General features: G+C 46.1%; 2 protein-coding genes across 6 annotated transcripts; both read left to right on the forward strand.

Annotated features, from left to right (window-relative positions):
• The first annotated feature begins 415 nt into the window (after positions 1-415).
• Positions 416-13262, forward strand: NCLN (nicalin). Of its 3 annotated transcripts, XM_051639643.1 has the most exons (16): positions 417-688; positions 2719-2909; positions 3124-3268; positions 3833-3927; positions 4157-4237; positions 4448-4551; positions 4983-5071; positions 5232-5371; positions 5792-5970; positions 6186-6273; positions 6369-6407; positions 6524-6687; positions 7297-7350; positions 7441-7519; positions 8865-8964; positions 9955-13262. In XM_051639643.1, exons 1-15 carry the CDS (start codon positions 508-510, stop codon positions 8922-8924), a joined length of 1689 nt encoding a protein of 562 aa, XP_051495603.1. In that variant the 5' UTR covers positions 417-507; the 3' UTR covers positions 8925-8964; positions 9955-13262. The 3 variants fall into 3 exon arrangements, with proteins under 3 accessions (XP_051495604.1, XP_051495603.1, XP_051495602.1); XM_051639644.1 differs by having other exon boundaries at positions 416-688; positions 6527-6687; positions 8865-11453; XM_051639642.1 differs by having other exon boundaries at positions 8865-11453.
• Positions 13263-13879: 617 nt separating this feature from the next.
• On the forward strand, positions 13880-18852 carry LOC127393990 (activated RNA polymerase II transcriptional coactivator p15-like). Of its 3 annotated transcripts, XR_007891583.1 has the most exons (6): positions 13880-13991; positions 14303-14421; positions 14614-14730; positions 14963-15071; positions 15903-16086; positions 16811-18852. XR_007891583.1 is itself a non-coding variant. In XM_051639651.1 (5 exons), the coding sequence occupies exons 1-5, from the start codon at positions 13898-13900 to the stop codon at positions 16888-16890; spliced, it is 519 nt and encodes a 172-aa protein (XP_051495611.1). In that variant the 5' UTR covers positions 13880-13897; the 3' UTR covers positions 16891-18852. The 3 variants fall into 3 exon arrangements, 1 of the variants encoding a protein (XP_051495611.1); XM_051639651.1 differs by lacking the exon at positions 15903-16086; XR_007891584.1 differs by lacking the exons at positions 13880-13991; positions 15903-16086 and adding an exon at positions 14082-14119 and having other exon boundaries at positions 14303-15071.

Here is an 18852-nt window from a genome sequence, read left to right on the forward strand (position 1 = left end):
CACCCCAAGCACTGGGGAGAAGCACCTGATGACCTGCTGGCTTGGCCCCTCAGCAGGAGGTGCTGAGCTTCCAGCCCACTTGTTTTGCAATAAATCTAGATAAGAAAGCCCCTGTGTGATTTGCCGTGATTGCCTCTCCCGCCGGCCAGGTGCCCGGTGACTGGTCCCAGCACGGCGCGGGAGCTGCCGCGCTGTGTGCTGCTCGGTGACGCGTCCGGTACAGCCCAGCGGGTTCCGGTCACGGCTCCCGCGGGCGGCCGGGCAGGCGGGCCCTGCGGTGCCCTTCCCGGGGCGCTCGGCCCGGCCCGGCCCGGCGCGGCGCGGGGCGCCCCCTGCAGGCCGGGCCGGGCGGCCGCTCCGCTGCAGGCGCTGCCGCCACCGCAGCTCCCAGCGCCCTTTGCGGCGCCGCGCGAACTACATCTCCCGGCATCCCGCGGGCCGGGCGTGCCGCGCCGCGCCGCGCGTGCCGGGGCAGCAGGCCGCAGCGGCGGAGCCGGGGCCGCGGCGATGCTGGAGGAGGCGGGTGAGGTGCTGGAGTCGGTGCTGAAGGCCTCATGTCTGCCGCTGAGTTTCCTGCTCGTCGTGCCTGCTGTGCTCCTGCTGCTGGGCCCACCGCCCGCCGCCGAGGCCGCCCACGAGTTCACGGTCTACCGCATGCAGCAGTACGAGCTGGGCGGGCAGCCGTACGGTGAGAGCCTGCACGGCACGGCCGGGCTTGGTTCGGCCACCGTCCTGCGCAACACCTTGGTCCTTCGGGGGGGCCAGTCTCGGCAGCGGCCCCATTCGGGGGTCGGTGGGGTCCTGGGAAGAGCCCCGAGCCCGGGAAGGAGCCCAGGCTAGGCCGCGAAGCCGCAGGCGGGCCGGGGAGGGCGTCCCGGCGCGGGGAAGGCTGCAGGAGAGCTCGGAGCGCCCCGGTAGGCTGCAGCCGGGCCTGGGTACGGGCCCGGACTCGGGAGGCCACCGGTGGGCCCCGTGTGTCTGCGTTTTACTGCTCAACCTCAGCACGAGCAGGAGGGAGCTGGGACTTCTCACATGGTGACCTAGAGGTGGCCAAGGACCCTGCTGTGTCCTTTACATGCTCCTGTGTCTGAACTCCCTGTTTCAAGTAGTCCAGCTGCAGTCTTCTTGCATACGGGGGAGCTTGCTCATGAGCTCAGTTTTCTTGCCTTTATCTCTGCTATTACCAGCTTGATTCTTTGCTCTTCAGCCTCTTCTCCAGCCTCAATTAGCAGTATCTGTTGTTTCACTGCTTCCTAATTTAAGAGTCTTTTCTTTTACAATTCTTCCTTTATGTTATGATTGACCTCCAGTTCTTCTGTTCTGTTGCTTGATTGTGCAACACCTTTCTTTGAGTCAGAAACTCAACCTGTTCTGTGAATCATCGAAGAGTTGAACCCTCAGCCTCCACCCGCATCCCCATACTCGCTAACCCAGGATCACAGGCTGTGTCTGAGTCGTCTGTAGATGTTTTATTCCAGGCTAGGGCATGTGTTCTATTTGTGAGTGACTGCTGTCTGTTTTGTGGCCTAAGTTTCAGGTTCGTGTTAACAGTCTGGTGTTATAGCCCCACATTTATTCTGTACTGTCAAAAGAGACCTGGTCTCTTAAGTCTGTCCTCCTAAGATCAAACATCTGTAGAAGTTGTTATGTGCCAGCTATGCCTGCATGCCTTGTAAAGGCTGTGGGCACTGCTGGTGGTTTCTGAATATCTGAAATTATTTCTGGGCTCTTCCATCACAGTTTCTCAAAATGTGTCCGCATCTTGAGACCTCTGTTGTTGAGAACCTCACTGGATCTGAGGTGGGCTCTCTCATGAGGGTGTTAAGCTACCTCTTTTCTCTTGTGGTGGTAAGTCTGTTGGCAGGCTCAATGGGGCTGCCAGCTGTGTTTCAGCTGACTTTGACTTTAGTTGCCTGAATGTTCTCTCTAGCCAAGTGCTCACAACCTGTGTTGTGAACTCTCAAAAAGCCACACATTGTTAAGACGCTTGCAATTATCTTTTTATGCTGTTTCTTTTTCTGGAGCCTTTTAGCTCAGTGGATTGTGTGTTTCCTTTGTCCCTTGCCAGTGCCTTTGGGTATCTGATGTTCCTGTTTTGTGTGTGTTCTGAGGCTAGATGTCTTTCAGGATAAAAGCTATTTGTTGATCTAAATTCTCATATTCTTTTCCAAAAAGATAAAATAGAGATTACTGCTGAGCCTCTTCTTGCAGAGGGGTGAAGTGGTTTCTGTCAACATCGATCACAGAGCAATTAAATAACAAGCTTGGACTCCCTCTAATACTGTACATGAATAATTAATAAGCAGCTCCTTGTAGAGAAACTGCAGAAAATCAACTTGTCTTGCTGTGCTTTCAGAAAATACTATTGGGTCTGTTCTGCTTAGGTGTCAGGGTTGTGCTGAGAGCAAAACTCTGGATCCACACTTTGCCATGTTTACACATCACTGTTTGGGAAATGGTGGTGGGATTATCCTCATTATGGATTGTTTTTCTCTGAGGGGACTGCTGTCAGCATTTGTTTGTTACACAATGTAGGAGCTCAGTGTGCAGGTGTTGGGTGCAGGTTCACCTGCAGCCTGTGTGGTTGTGGTGGGAAGAAAGCTTGTAAGGTGGTTGAGGTCAGACTGTCACCAGGACTGTTCTGAAAAAGAGCTAGGCTCAAGCAAGGGAGATATGATGGAAGCACTTCCCAAACCTCTTGCTGTGCTCTCCTCACAGGCACCAGGAGTGCAGTGCTGAACACAGAAGCCCGCACTGTGGAAGCAGAGGTCCTGAGCCGCCGCTGTGTCATGATGAGGCTGGTGGATTTCTCCTATGAGCAGTACCAGAAGGCTCTCCGACAGTCAGCTGGGGCTGTGGTGATCATCTTGCCACGATCTATTTCTTCTGTCCCACAGGATGTTGTAAGGGTAAAAAAGAACACATTCCATTTCTCTTTTGATGGGAGATGTATTTGAGAGGGAGAGAAGCTTGGGTTGCTGCAGGACTGAAAGTTCCTGTTGTGATGCACAACAAATCTCTAATTTAGAAACCTACCTTTCTCTCTCTGCTTTGGTTGTTAATTTTTTCTGCCCTTTTGTATGTTTAGCAGATGCTAACTTTGTGTCTCACTTAAATCCTCAGCAATTCATGGAGATAGAGCCGGAAATGCTTGCTATGGAAACCATTGTGCCAGTCTACTTTGCAGTGGAAGATGAAGAGCTGCTGTCTATCTATGAGCAAACACGGGCTGCTTCTGCATCGCAGGGCTCTGCTTCGGCTGCAGAAGGTAAGTTCTAACAAGTGGAGGGAAGGTTTAGAGGAAGTGTTCTGTTGCCTGCATGTTTATTCTTTGTTAAAATGCTCTGAGATTTAGTGGAAGTAAAAGACAGTATAAAAAAGATAATTACTTGACTGTTTTTGGCAACACAGTTGCATGGAGTAGAGTTCTGAGTTTTACACTGTTGCAAGTACGATAGAAAGCAAAACTCAGGTTAAAAACAACGTTGAAGATGTTAAGTGACTATATTATGTTGGTAGAAGCTGCAGCTTTTTGTCTGACCACAAGTCAGTTCAATGCTTCTGTGTATTCCCCTGTAAATACCCTTAATATCTTACTGACCTGCTCATTATTAACTTTAGGACTGATTGAGAAACGTTTTTGTTTTAGCCACCTCAAAGTAGTGGGATTTCAGGACAGAATTAAAATGCATGGTCACCAGGATTCTGTGTCAATGCATAAATAGAAGCAGCAAGGCTTAAATAGTTTAAAGCTGGTCTCTCCAAAGCTCAGTTAGCAAGGGCAGTACAGGGACAAAACTTCTACAGGTGTACTTTTTTGTTTTGGTTCTAGTTCTGCTGCACACAGCAACTGCCAATGGCTTCCAGATGGTGACCAGCGGGGCTCAAAGCAAAGCTATCAATGATTGGCTCATACCCAGTGTGGAGGTGAGTGGTGTATGGATTCAAACTGGCAACGGTGATGGGTTGCCTTCTTTTATTGGGACTTCATCAGACTTTTGGACTGACAAGGGAAGTCAAGGAAGCCTCAGGCAGATAAGTACCCAAAGTCCTCAGACCTGAGGCCACTGCAGGCTCATTAGGCATATGTAAGTCAGGCTGTCTTTGTGCACAAGAGGTGATGCTGAGTGACACTGCAGTTCTCTGTCCTCTGCAGGGAAGGCTAACAGGACTGGGTGGTGAAGACCTGCCCACCGTTGTGATAGTTGCTCACTATGATTCTTTCGGCGTGGCTCCAGTGAGTATTCTTTCTTCCTGCAGCTCTCTGTTCCTGTCTGTGTGCTCCTGTCTTTTCCCATGTGGCCTCTGCCCTGGTGTTTTTTCTTGGCCTTAAAGATGTGGGGTAGTTATAAGTGGAGCATGATGGTGTCCTATCTTGTAGACTATTCTGGTACATGAGAATAAGTGTAGGGTTGTCACCTTGTCTCTGTCCCACTTCATCCTGCAGTGGCTGTCACATGGTGCTGACTCCAATGGCAGTGGTATCTCAGTGCTACTGGAACTAGCCAGGCTGTTTTCCCGGCTCTACACCTACCGACGTACCCACGCTGGGTAAGAAACTGCCCTATTCTTGGTTGAACTTGTGTAGCTGAGATCAGGCAAGAAGGGCTTTTGCTCTAGACCTGTAAAGTGTTCCAATCAGCGCTTTACTTCCTTTGCTCTGTTTTGTTTCCCTCCGAGTACAGCTGCTGTTAATGGTCAAGCTCCTTCTTTTGGTTTCTTTGCTCTAGTCCTGTTCAAGCTTGGGGATAAGTGGAAGGAATTATGAGGAAAATAGACTCCATCCTCAAGCACTGGGAACTCCTCCCATTTACCCCATCCTGCCACCTTAGTATGTGACACTTGAGAAGCGTTTGTTAGTGTACAGTTTTGCTGGAATGTCAGGTGCTAGCTGTTGTGATTTCACACCAAGGCTGAGTAAAGGTGTTCTGTAGCCGTGGAGTGCAGTGTACAAACACTTTTCTGTCTTCTTTGATGGGCAGGTATAACTTGCTGTTCTTTGCGTCTGGAGGTGGCAAGTTTAATTATCAAGGAACCAAGCGGTGGCTGGAAGACAATTTGGACCACACTGGTGAGTAGGGGCTGGCATTCCAGCATGTTCTGTGGCAAGGCCTCTGTTAACATGATTGTGTTAGTCCTCCTGTGAGAATCTTCTATGGGAGCCTTGCTTTTTTGGGATGGAAATTCCAGCACAAAGCATAACAATACAGGTTTGGATTTTTCTGTTCCAGATTCCAGCCTGCTGCAGGACAACGTAGCATTTGTTTTGTGCCTTGATACACTGGGCCGAGGCAGCAGCCTTCATCTCCATGTTTCAAAGCCTCCCAAGGAGGGGACCTTGCAGCATGCTTTTCTGAGAGAATTGGAGATGGTAATGAAAAGCACCTTAAGTAGATTGGAACTTGGGACTTATTATGGGGAGCTGCAGCTCTCCAAGAAATTAAGGAATGAAGACATGATGACAGTGTGTGCCATTGAAATATTTCATGTATTGTTTATAGTAACTTGAAGTGCAGACTCGTATCACAATCTCAAATGAAGCAGACTATATCTGTTGCATTTTTCACTGCACTTCCTTATGGTTTGTTACTTGCAAAAGCTACTCTGCAGTGACATTAAAAGTGTTTTTGACATTGAAACAGCTTCTTAATGGCAGTAACTGCACCTTATGGGTAGAAGTGTATTTACCCTCTGAAACACAGAAAAATTGGTTCTAGGTGGACTGGGCAGTGCAAGGTGGGACTATGCAGTGGGCAGCATGACACCCCAGATGGCTTGTACTTTCCCTCAGGTTGTTGCCAGCCAGTTCCCAGAGGTGAAGTTTTCCATGGTGCACAAGAAGATAAACTTGGCTGAGGACATGCTGGCATGGGAGCATGAGCGTTTTGCAATCCGACGCTTGCCAGCATTCACCATCTCCCATCTGGAGAGCCACCGGGACAGCCTGCGGAACAGCATCATGGACAGGAGGTTAGAGGCCCTAGGGAAGGCTGCTGCTGGAATCCAACCCATAAACATAAATTGGCCTCATGACTGCTTGTGCTATTCTGATGGTCAGAGGGTGGGTGAAAAAACACTGGGAGATGGGCTCTGGATTCAGACTTATTCTTGATGCAGTGAAAAAGTGTGTTTTTCAGAGGAAGCTGATCCCATTGACAAGTCCATAATCCCCTCTTTTGCTTTAGGGCACGAATAGACACTAAGGCACTAATTAGGAATACTAGGATCATTGCTGAGGCTTTGACAAGGGTCATCTACAACCTAACAGACAAGGTAAGAGCTGACTGTCATGCAGTGCTAGCTAGATTTGTCCTACCCAACCAAGCTTGCTCTCACCAATAGCCTGGACTTTTTTTTTTTCCTTGCAGGGAGCACCTGCAGATCTGCAGGTCTTCACAGATCAGATGGTGAGTACAGTGCATTTTTGTAACCTGTGGGAAGAAGGAATTGGGAGTCTGAGAGAGAGATCTGGTCTCAGCATATGTGTGGTTGACTTGCTTTCTTTGGTGGTATTTTTCTGCAGCAGATCCAGCAGGAACAACTAGAATCAGTGATGGACTGGCTGAGCAGTCAGCCCAGGGCTGCCCAGCTGATTGACAAAGATAGCACCTTCCTTAACACCCTAGAATATTATATGGGTCGCTATCTGAAGGATGTCAAACAGCATCATGTAAAGGCAGACAAACGGTAAGAAAAAAGATTAAACAACCCGCCAGGCCATTTGAACTGGCTTCCCCCTCCAATGAATTTTGTCTCTGAGCTGCAGCTTTTCTGGTTTCCTGGTGTGTAGCTGAAAGTGATTACTCTTTTCTGCTCTCCTGTCAGTTCTGGTTCATGCTCTCAGTTCTTCCAGAGAAAGCTCTGTCGCTCCTCACAGCACAGTAACAAGTCCCAGCAGCTCGGTCTGAAGAGCTTGTTTTTTCAATGTTTTAGTTCCACCCTTCATACTCCCGAGTGCTGTTTCTCTCTGAATGCCAAAAAAAGATTAAGGTCCCCTAGAAAACTTTCTATAATTGCAAAAGGGCAGCTTCCGTCCTGTCTAGCCTGCTTGGGTTAAGGGAGCTTAATGAACCCAGTGAGGCATCTTTCGTGTGCCTCGTGTTCTGATTTTTATCTTTAGGCTCCTGATTGTACCAAAAGACAGACTTGACAGCTAAAATCAGTTCAAAACTAGTATCCCAGGTGGTCATGCTTGCCTGCCTCTGGAGGGATGAACTTGGGAACAGAGGTTTGGGTTGTCCTTGCCTGCAGTGTCAAGAAGTATAATACAACCTGAAAGGTTTCTTCTTTTCATAGGGACCCTGAGTTTGTTTTCTATGACCAGCTGAAACAGGTGATGAATGCATACAGGTATGGAATTCGCTTGGGCATGTAGGGCTATTGTCTTGCTCTGTGGAAGTACCTGCTGTAGCAATTTCATGTGTTCTTTCTTTATTGCAGGGTCAAGCCAGCAATATTTGACCTCCTGCTGGCTGTCTGTATCGCAGCGTACCTTGGTGTTGCCTATGTTGCAGTGCAGGTAAGAGGAGAGAAGCAAGAGACAGATGTGTTATTTTCCTCATAAATCATGTTAGCTACAGTAACTGTTGTTAACACAGTCCCAGCGCCGAAGCTGGAACAATAATGCCACCCCACTCTAAAAGCAGCAATCCAAAATGGCTGGCTGTTCTTATGTGTATGTTTTTGAGTATCTCAGTGGGCTGTGCTGAAGGCAATGTCTTGCCATTCTAGTGCAAAACTATTTTATAGAGCTCATTCTCTTGGTCAAGGACATACACAACTCACTTGTTAGATTATTCTGGCTGTGTAACGGCTTCAGACTGAAATGTCTTGAGGTAACTAAAATCTTCTGTAATGTTAAAGATTTGCAGCTTGTAGTAAGTTAGGAGTTTCGGGAGATCCTTCTAGTATCTGAACTTGGGATGCAGGTTATAAATGTGTGTTCAGGGTTTTGTTTTTCAGTGAAACCGTAACTACATTCTCTGTCCATACTTCTGGAAATGTGATGCTCCATGCCTTGGGCAGCCAGCTTAAATTTGGTGGTTTTGTTTAAGTCTTAACAAAGTCACTCTGAGCTTGGCTTCTGATCCTGGCTGGGTTATCTGAAGAGCATGAGTGAAAGGGAAGCATTTTATGTCAATCTAAACTTTGACATGTTCATGTTATTTGTGTGTGTTTGTTTGGAGAAACAATAAGCATTTAAAAATCTGGTGTAACAATATTAACAGGAGGGAAAACATACTTTGATTTCATTATGTTTGTTTTATGAATTATTCAAAGTCTGGATCTTGTTATATCTGTCAAATATCTGAAGTAACTGTTGTGGAATCAAAATGCAATTTATCAAAGCAGAATCAAAAGAGAAATTAAGTTAATTTCAAAGTTACTTGCAAAATGATGAGAGAAGATCCAGTTAGGATTGTGAACTACTGGGGATCTCTCTTTGCCTGGTTCATTTTTACATTCCTGAAACACTGCTAGCAGCAGTGCTTCTGTTGTGACCAGTTTTCATGCATGTGTTGAAATCTGAAGCTTTTTCCTCCCCTTCAGAAAGAACAGAATAGCATAAAAACAAAAGTTAAATCTTTAGCAAGTGTTTGTATCTGTGGGGGTGATACAGGCCTGTACAAGTCACTGTCTGTACAGCCTCAAGTGACTGGCTCCATTGTAATAATTCCTCCTAATTCACCGAGTCCCACTTAGTCTTCAAGATGAGAGTGCTAGTGGATGACACAAACAAGGTATTGCATTTGCACATTAGTATTGTTTTAAGCCTTCTAGTAAGTTTTCTCTCAGTGTAGAATAGAGTAATTTTATTTGCATTTATAAGGACCCATGGTTACTTATTCTCCTTCTGTTTCCAGCACTTTGGTCTCCTTTACAGGATGATACAGAGATTATCTATTAAAACGAAGCAGCAGTGAAGCAAAAAGTCATCACCCATAGAGCAGCACTGAGCCACTGGTGAGCCCATCAGGAACCTTCTGCCTTCCATTGAATCCTGCTGTTTCTCTTCCTCTTTTTCATCATTGCTACTTTATAGAGGGGAGTGAAGGCAGAAAGAAAATGAAATGTTAATTCTTGTGCACCTCTAAGTGCTTTTCTTCACCTTCTTCCCCTGACTTGCACCATGTCTGTTTTCCTTTGCTTTTTGATGAGGGAGAGGCTCGAAGACTTCACTAGTTCTTGCAGGTTGTTTAAAACTGAACAGCTGATTCTGAGCAGCTTCTGTGATTGTAAAACCAAGTCCAGCAACTTCACGGATGCATGTGCCACACAGCCAACTTGAAAACTGAACCTACAGAGTAGAGGGACATGTTACCTCTGCCCAGCAAGCAAGGACTCAGCAGTTGTTTAAAAGAAAAAAAGTGCGCGTACAAATTAAAGGCTGGTATGTTTTCTTATGGCACTTCTTCCTTAAGTGCACTGCCTGGCTTTAGGAAGGTGTGTTGAGCAAGCAGTGTCTGCACAAAAATCTTATGTTTTGTTTAGACTGTGCAAGAACTTGTTCCCTTTTAGGAAGTGCACTGTAAATTATCTCGACTGTTGTTGACAGAGTGAGGAAAGATTGTTAAAATGGGTTCCTTACATTAGTATTCTTACCAGGACAGGTTCTTTCCTGTCTCTGTTGGAGGATGCATTTTGCTGTGTACTTGACTTCTCTTAAAGTTTATGGTCTTCGAACAGTTCACAACTGCCACCACTCCATGCTAAACTCTTGCTTGGTCTTTAAGGGGTATTCTACAATCCCAACTGCTGCAGGATCACGTTCTGTGCTGTTCCATGTAATGAGCTGGTTATATTAAGAGCAAGAGCAACCCAACTCCTGCTGAGGTCTGATCCTGTAATCCCTTCAATCTTCATTCTTCAGTTTTTACTTCCAGATGGTTTCTGGATTTTGGGGTGTTTTCCCATGTTCACCTGCATCTCAGGGTCTCATTTCACATTTTTCAGCTCTGCTATCTCTGGAAGCACTGTTCCTGGCCTGCACTTACAAGCAAGTTCCCAAAGTGCTCGTTGCTGTCCTTTCATGTGCTGCCCCAGTATGTATGAAGGCAGATGACTTAGCCATTAAAAAGCAAAACAACACAAAAAAAGAAGTTTTATGAATGTCATTTTAAACATGGCTGTTTCCAGAACTGTACCTGTGAGAGTATGTTGGAAGACATTCTCTCTGTTACTTTTATCCTTGAACAAGCCTTATTTTTAGTTTGCCGATACTTCTGTATTTGCCCAAAACTAGTGGCCAGTGCTGAGCAAAGATCAGAGGGACAAGTAACGAGTTGCTCAAGCATTGTCCTTGTCTTAAGTTGAAGTTCTTCCTGAGTTCCAGCATCCAGGGTAAGCAGGATACTTGTCACTAGTTTCTGGTGAGATGAATGCCCTTTCTGGGCAGCGTTGCACTTCGTTTACCCTCAATTTCTGGAAAATAAATCAAGATACTGACTACAAGTCCTAGGCTAGTTGTAGTTCTAGAAGATGCTGTGACTGAATACTACTGTCCTGACACTCAGCAATGTTTGAGTCCTTCCTGAAATTTGTTCTATGCATACGAGGTCTCTTCACAGGCCAAAATGACTACCTTTTTTTTTTTTTTTTTTTTAATTTCTATATATATTTAAAATAGCATCTTTTACAGGGGCTGAAAAGCTCTTGAGATTTTGAATGAAGGTGTACCCTTTTTTTGTATGCAAAGAAAATTCAAGCTGTGTATCCTTGTCTGCACCACTACTGCTGTGCATGCCATGTGTTAGAAAAAGAGTTGTTGTGGCCTCTCACTGCCCTTGTCCATTCGATGGGGTCCAAAGCACTGATTTCCATCCATCTTTCTTCATTTCACTGTAGTCTCCTCTTGAAGGAGTACCCTTACCCCATGATGTGTGCTTTCTGCTCCTTTAAATGTGTAGCAGCTTGTTCTTTAAAGCATCTTTTCCAGGAGAGCAAGAGCATGCTGCTGTCAGTGGCTCGCTGTAATAGCAGCAGGTGGCATGGTATCAAGCACCCTTGAAATATCAGCCCGACAGGGAAACTTGCTTTTTTCTTATCTTTTGAGTGTTTATTTTAAATACATCTCTTTGCATGCCTGAAGTATTCATGACACTCCTCTGCCAAATGAATTTTTCATGGCTTCAGAAATTGCCGGAGTGGCTGTGACATGAGCCTTGTTTTCCACTAGCTTTTGTTTGTGCTCTACCCTTAGAAACTGCATGTGTTGTGCTGTGGGAAAGTGTGTGCTCTGGACTGGGTGGGTTCAGAACATGCTACAGTGGCTATGTGAAGATCTTCCTTTAGGTTCTGAGTATCTGGATGTAGCTTCCGAGGCTTCCAGCCGTATCATACGTTTCTGGTGTTACACTTGGACAGGGTGCATTTCCTGCACTCCAGCCGATTCCTTAACCAGGCTTAATGGAACTGTTACTTCACTGAGAAAAATAAACCAAAATTATTAGCAATCATGCTGCATCTTGATGTGATGCATATAGAAATGGGCAAGAGAGAACCCGGAGAGTTCTTCCTTGCAGTGAAGCCTTCAGACTTGCAGATGAGAAGCTCGAAGCTCACAGTCAAAAATTTCCACCAAGGCAACACAGTGTGGTTTCAGCTGTGTTGCTGTCAAGGTTGTAGCATTAAAGCAAACACTTTAGTTCCTTGTGGTCTCAACAATAAACTGCTAACACTCCTGATGCAGTGGCAGCTATCTAAAAGAAAAGCAGACAGAGGTAAATGAGGAGAGGCTGTAAACCTCAGGGGCAGTTGAGATAGTACATGACACTTCCACACAAGGGTAATTTGTCTTCTAATCTGATTGGGTGCATTTTGTGTATCCTAGCTGGCTGCCATAGAAAGTAGTTTTGCTACAGATAAGGGTTTATGCTTCTGAACAAAGTGCATGTGCACTGAAACATATATTCAAATCTGAGATAGTAAAATTCCAACATTCTCAGAGCTGGAACAGAGTACCCATCCTGGGAGTGATCTTAGTTCCCACATTGCCGTTTGCTTTGAGAAGTTGACAGAGAAGCTTGTAAATAGACCCTGCTATTCTGCTACATTTTGAAAACAAACAAACAAACAAAAACAAAAAAAAAACAAAACAAAACCAAGAAAAACGGTGCTGATTTGTACTGGTAGCATATCTGGTAAATTCTGTCACCAACACAACACGCAAAGGCAGAAATCCAACAGCTACTCTGGTAAAATAAAAATTCTCCACAACATTGCAGAAGAGCTCTGTGTAGCTGATTCCTGTTTCCCCTATTTTTACCTAACCTTTTTATCAGCAGTTTGACTGGTCTGGAAGGAAGAAGCATTGAAAATACATGTCCACATATCTACCAGTGGCTAGCAGTTGATGCTTCTAGCCATAAAATAATTTTCTTTGATATCTGACTTTACCTGTTGTCCTGGTGCTGTCGAAGTCTGCAGCTCACAAAAGCCAGTTTTTCTAACAGGATTTAATGAAGCTCTTTATTCTTTCTCTCCACTCCACAAAGGCTTTAATGGGGATTCTGTGTGTTAAGTTTGGACTATTGTAGTTGATCTCCCAAATAAGAGAGCTTGGTTTATTCTTGTGGAGTAAGTACCTCAGTGCAATATGAACTCCACCCTCATACTCAGCACTAAAGGGAAAGACCCTGATGCCAAAATAGAGCTAAGTACCCCACTATCTGTGCCTGGAGGAGTCACCACAATCTATTTAGATGTTTGATAACAAAAATTGTTGTGGGGCTTGGTTTTGGGTGGGTGGTTGGTCGTTTGTTTGAAATCATGCATTCTCATGTTGATCACAGTACAAGCCAAACTACTGAGCTGCTCCTGCAGCTTGTGGCCAAGCAGAGTTTTACATCTAAGAGCCATTCAGTCCTGACTTACTGATCTGAAATGAGGGGGGTACTACTACATGTGTCAGTAAATTTGGCCTCTTGCTTCTCAAAGTATGGGCACCTGCTTGCTCACTTTGATCTGTTTAGTTTCCATTTGTAGTAACTGGGTAGCAGCTTCAAGGTTATAATATTTGCAGCTCAGGAAAAAAAGTTGATTTATCTAGCAATGTTAACTCAATTATTTATCTCATGTGTCCTGAAGAACAAATGTATATTGAGGTAGATATTTAAAAGCTAATAGAAAAGTCAATGCTGTTGATTTACGTATTTTTTCTGACTATAAATGTAATAATATATAAGTATTTTAACAGTTTTCATTTCCTTGTTTGTCCATTTTTCCCTTGGAAAAATAAACCAAGTGAGTAGGTTTGTTGAGTAGATTTGTTGGAGAACTGTTTGCTGCTGGAAGCTCAAAAAACTGGAATCTCCTTGCATTATTTGAAAGAATAGACACCCTGCAAAAAGGGAGAAAATGCATGTATTTTAGAGCTTACATCATCCTTTCTATACAGTCAAAGTAGTGTGACAGAAAATATTTAGACCCTAAGCAAGATTCCAGCAACCTAAGGGGGGCAAATCTTCATCTATTCAAAGGGTTTGTGCCGATTTGAAGCTATTGAAGTTTGTATGCAAGACAGCTTCAATACTGTAAAAAAATGGCTAGCTGTGAAGCCAACTCAGCCTGTGCTGGTTGTAGATTGTTACGCCTCTGTCAGTACCAAGTGACTTCTTGAACACTTACAAGTTATTCATATTATTAACATGGCCAGAGCTGTGTTCGCTGCGCGTGCGGCAATTCGGGTCTTTCAAACCACGGCGGTCGAAGTTGTGGAGCGGGAGACTGACCTGAGCCCGGCACCAGCACGCGACCAGGGAGGCAGTGCTGCGGCTCTGCCTCCTCCCACCGGCCGCGGATCGAGCGGTGCTCCTCGGGTAGCACTTGGTGCTCCTCGGGTAGCACTTGCCGCTCCGCCTTCGCGCCGCCGCTTCTCGGTGCCGGCCGAGCCTCGCGGATGTTCGGTCTCGGCGGCTGCGTGAATGGAGCCACGGCTGGGCCTGCCGGGGCCCGGGATGTCTCTCCCCTGGTGGCCCTGGTGCTCCCTGGGGGTGATTTTGGGGCTGGGGGACCCGGGCCGAGCGAGCGCCAGCCCCGCCGTGCGCGCGCGGGGCGGGCGGGGCCGCTGGCGGGGGGGGCGGGGCCTGGCTCCCCCAGGGGCTGCACGCGCCGCGCTCAGGTGCGGGCGGCGCCGGGGGGGGCAGGGGCGAGCGGGGCCCTGCCCCGGGAGCCCTTTCGTACCCTGCCCGTCCTGGGGATCCTGGCCCTGCCCGGCCCCTTCCCGCGCTCCCCTCCTGCGCTCCGGAGGCTCCGGTGCTCCGCTCCTGGGCCGACCGGCGGTGACGCACGGCTCTTCCTGTAGGATGCCTAAGGACGAGGAGTTGGCGGGGACGACCAGCTCGGAGAGCGCCTCGGAGGAAGAGGTGGAGGGAAGGTACTGCCACCCCGGGGAGAAGGGAGAGCCACCAGCAGAGCTTCCTGGTCAGTTCTGCGGGCAGGTGACCGTTTACTGTTTCCAGCGGCAGCTGAAGCACCTGCGTTCGTGGTGTGCCCAGTCCATGTGTGCCTCGTTGGTGGACCATGAAACTGGTGTGCTCTGGAGGCTCAGGTACAGCCCAGAAGGGCCTTAGCTTCTCAGACCAGGCCATACAAGCTGGTGATCTCTCTTTCTAGAAAAGAAAGAAAGAAATGTCTTCTAAGTCAGAGAGAAGACTGAAAACAGAGGCCAAACCTTCAAAGGTGACAGAAAAACCTCTGGGACAAGGCAGTGAAGAAGAGGGCATGTTCCAGGTATGAAGGGCAGGGATCTGTTCTGGAACACATCTTCCTTCTCTATGCAGGTCTCTCCCTTCTACCTTCCCTACTTGTAGCAGAGCATTTTTGTGGCTGAGTTGGCTTCCTGGGGTGCCTGCTGTTCCTTCACTAGTCCTCTGGCACGTTGGGTAACCCAACAGGCCCTTTGGGCTGAGGACCACCAGCTTGTTTCAAGGCTGGGTTTAACTCAGGCTCTGTGTCACCACAGATTGGTACGATGCATTATGTCAAAGTGTCCTGCTTCAAGGCCAAGGTCCTTGTGGACATCAGGGAGTTCTACACGGACAAGGAGGGCAGCACAAAACCAGGGAGGAAAGGTAAACCGTTTTTGGCAGTTGGAGGCCATGCCAGTCTCTCAGCTCAGCTGCTGGCTCTCAAGCTCTGGCTCAGCCTGTCTCCCTTGGCAGGGAAGACCTGTGCATGCCACACTGAGGGTCTGGGGAGCTGAGCAAGCTGTGTGGGAAGGTTTAGCACTTTCTGAGCCTGTGTGGCTACAACTGAAGAAAGCATGAAGAATGAGTGTGACCCTCTGGTGAGATCTGGAGCTTGGCAGGACTGCTCTGAGAAACAGTGCAGGAAGCTGCTGTGCAGGGCAAAAAGGTGGTATATAGTGTGTTTGCCCATAATCTGTGATCATGGAGCTGTACTTGGCAGGGAGAGCCACCCAGAAGTAAATCCACCCTTCCCTTTCTAGGTGTGGACAGGAAGGGTAAGACCGTTCTGGATCCCTATGAAGACACTTCAGTGTTTCTGTCTTAGGTGTTCCTTATTATTTTGGTAAAGTGTCTGATGGTGTGTTACAGTGGCACAGTTTGGGTGGCCCATCACAGTGGCAGTACCTGAGTAGATGATGCAAGCGAAGGCAGCTGGAGGAAGGAAGACACATTTTTCTCCAGAGCACTTCAAATTCCAAGTCAATGCTCAACTTCGGCTTTTTACTGTGGAACTTTCATAGTGACTTGCCAGCTTGCCTCATAATTCACAGGCCCTGGACTCTTTTCACTTGTACAGTGTGTTATGCCCAGCAAAGATTCAGTTAATATGGGGGTTCTTGAGGAACCTTTTGGTCCTTGCTATGAATTTTTATGTCAGGGCAGACAAATTTGCTTGGTTTGCTTTGTAACCACTAAGCATGGTTTTTCTTCCAGAAATTAATTTCCTTCAGAGAAGTTACAAGTACAAACTACTTGCTTAGAGGGAACTGTGTACCCTGTAGTGAAAATGGGAAGCAAAGCCCTCAAGGTTTTTTGTGCTTCTGGGGACAGAGAGGGAAAGGAACGTTGTGGACTCCTACCAGGCTGGAAAAAGCATACCCACAGTGTAAGACAGAAGGTCCGTCAGTTAAAACACAGTTAATTAATAAATGTTTTTTTTCTTTAAATACTGCCTCTGATGTTTTCTCTGGAGTTCTTGGCCCTGATGTTTATCTAGAGATTTTAATGAAGCTTGGGCCCAAGTTCTTTAATGTGATTTTTAAAGCTAAAAGGAACAAGTTGACAAAATCACAATGCTATGCAACAATTTCACTACCACTTTTGTTTTGTAAGGGAGAGAGACAGGATGCTAAGACCTTACCTCTGCTGGATCTAAAAAGAAGCCAGTTCTTCTATAGTGTCTAAGCCACACTAGTGATGTTTTGTTAGCAGTAGGTTGTTGGTTTGGTTTTTTTTTTTTTAATAGAGTGAGAGTTGGCATTATTTCATGTGGGCAGTTGAAAGGATGGTGTCTTCACTGCTCTGTGGAGTAAGGTTCTCTTAAAACAACCTCCCAGCTCGGGGGTGGGAATAGTCTGTAAGGGGCTGTGGGACTTTTGAAAGGCAATTGGAACTTTTATTTTCATGTGGTGCTTCTGTGAAAGTTTTGAGTACTTCTTGATACAGATGCTGAAGTGCTGGCATAACTGCCAATGCTTAGAAGGCTGCTTCTGTTTTTGGTCTGTGCCTCTGCCTCAGATTCTAACTTTCCCTTCTGTAGCTAGTCTGAAGGAACTAGTCTGGTGTGTTACTTGATGCTTACCCCTTGTCTCCATTGAAACCCCTCCTTCTGATGTTTCTAGGCATTGCGCTCTCTGCAGACCAGTGGAACCAGCTGAAGGCAATAATTCCTGAGATCGATGCTGCAGTCAAGAAATTTTAAGATAAAGAATCTTGGACACCTTCAATCTGTTTCCTTTCCCTGAAGTGCACTGACAACTATAAAGCCAAGTGAGAATCCTCAGAGCCTTCCACTCACCTTGCTGGGGTTTCCTCACTGAGATGGTCACGCTGAAAAGACCAGAGACTCTTCTTTCAAGAAGTAGCTTGTAAGGAGCACCTGAAACTACAGTCAGTGCTGTGAAGTGAGACTTCGGTACCTCTGGTCTCAAGCAGACTTGAGGTCTGTGCTGGTGAGGGACATGACACTGGCTTTCCAGGGTTGATGGCTTCAGTCTACCTTGTGGGGTCCTTTAACTGCTCTACATCTGCAGCTGCCTTCCACTTGGTTGACTGTTCAATAAGATAGTTCTTTTAACCTCATGTTGGCATCCTCTGTGTTTCCTCCACAGGTCATTCTGGCTATTTCAAGTACTTTCTGTGTTGGTAAGGGTTGTTTGGTGTTTTTTGGGGTTGTTTTGTTCTTTTTGAGTGAAGAAAAGGATTATTATACATGAGCAACTGGTTTGTCTGTAGAGAGTGAATATGCACAATAAATGTGTTTGCATTATAAAAAGGAGAGGCATAGTGTTTCACAGGCTGGCACCTCAACTCTTTGTTTCAGGTACCCTTCTTTGTAGGTTGCTGTTTGATTTCCCTTTCATAAAGAGAGTGCTCTGTAGTGTTTAATCTCATGATATACTCCAAATAATCTTGTTATACAGAAGCAGTCAGACAGTGGTCTACTCCGGGTCATGGGAAGGACAAGCTAGAATGTGAATCACTAAAAGGAACTGGTAATTAGGAGGCCTATTAAATAGAGAGGAAATTAAAGGCCTAAGGAGGAAAAAGAATATTCCTTTCCCTGTGGCAGAGAAAAATGACAAGCTATGGAAAGAGTGGAGAGAGGATATTTTATGCTTGAGCTCTAAATGGATACCACTCTGGGATCAGCTGCAGCAAGCACAGCCTTCCTCAGCAAGACTTTTCAACAGCTTGCATCTTCCATCTATTTTTGGTTTTTCTCTTGCCCTGGTTTCCATAGTATCTGAATGCTTCATGCTCTTAAATATATTTGACACTTGCAACACCTTGGTGAAGTAGGAGGTACTAGGGCTCTTTCTCTATAGAGGTACTGGGGCTGTAACAGCTCAGGGTTGTGAGGAAGATGTGGGGAGGAGCAGTGGATTGAAACTAGGCTTTCCTAAATGCTGAATTTGTAGCTGCTGTATTAACTTTTCACTGGGGATAGCAGGGATAACAAAAAATCTTCATGAAACTGTCTCTCATAAAAAACTTTAAAGGGCTCAGTGCTGTAGCTGCTTGGACCAGGGGTGGAATTTGGTACACTTGATGACTGAGGTATTCTCCTCTAATCCTGTCTTCTGCTATTCTCTGTTCAAATGTCATATTTCTTTCTCTCAAGGAAATGAGAGAAAACATGAGGATGCTAGATTATTGTGGTAAGGCAGATTATGTTCTAAAATCAGGTTGCTCATGCTGTAAACATTCCCATGGAACATTTATAACATAATGTCTTAATACAGTGTTCAGAGATGAAAGATAACTGCAAGATAAAGAACTTAAAAAAAAGGATGAAAGAGAAGCAGATGACATAGGTATGAACCCAAGATGCTAGGGGTGCTCAGTTCTTTTGTTTTGTCCCAGCCCTGGGGTACCCAGACTAACACATGTGACAGAAATAACCATCTCTATGCAGGAGTGTTTAGGGGCAGAGGGAGAGGCCAGATCAAACCAGCAAAACTTAATAACTGCTGAATAAAAACAGGTGCAAACTGAACTTGATCAGGTCAACTGAATAATGCATGGTTCTAAAGCTGATGAGTAGTCTCCCCTAAATTGCAAAAAGAGGGCCATGTTCCATTGTTTTCTGACTAGCTTTCTTTCAAGCATTGGAAGAAACAGTTTGCAAACAACTAAAACATTTTGTGTAAGAGGCAACAAG

Source organism: Apus apus, chromosome 24, assembly GCF_020740795.1.
Source record: "Apus apus isolate bApuApu2 chromosome 24, bApuApu2.pri.cur, whole genome shotgun sequence".
Classification (NCBI taxonomy): Eukaryota; Metazoa; Chordata; class Aves; order Apodiformes; family Apodidae; genus Apus; species Apus apus.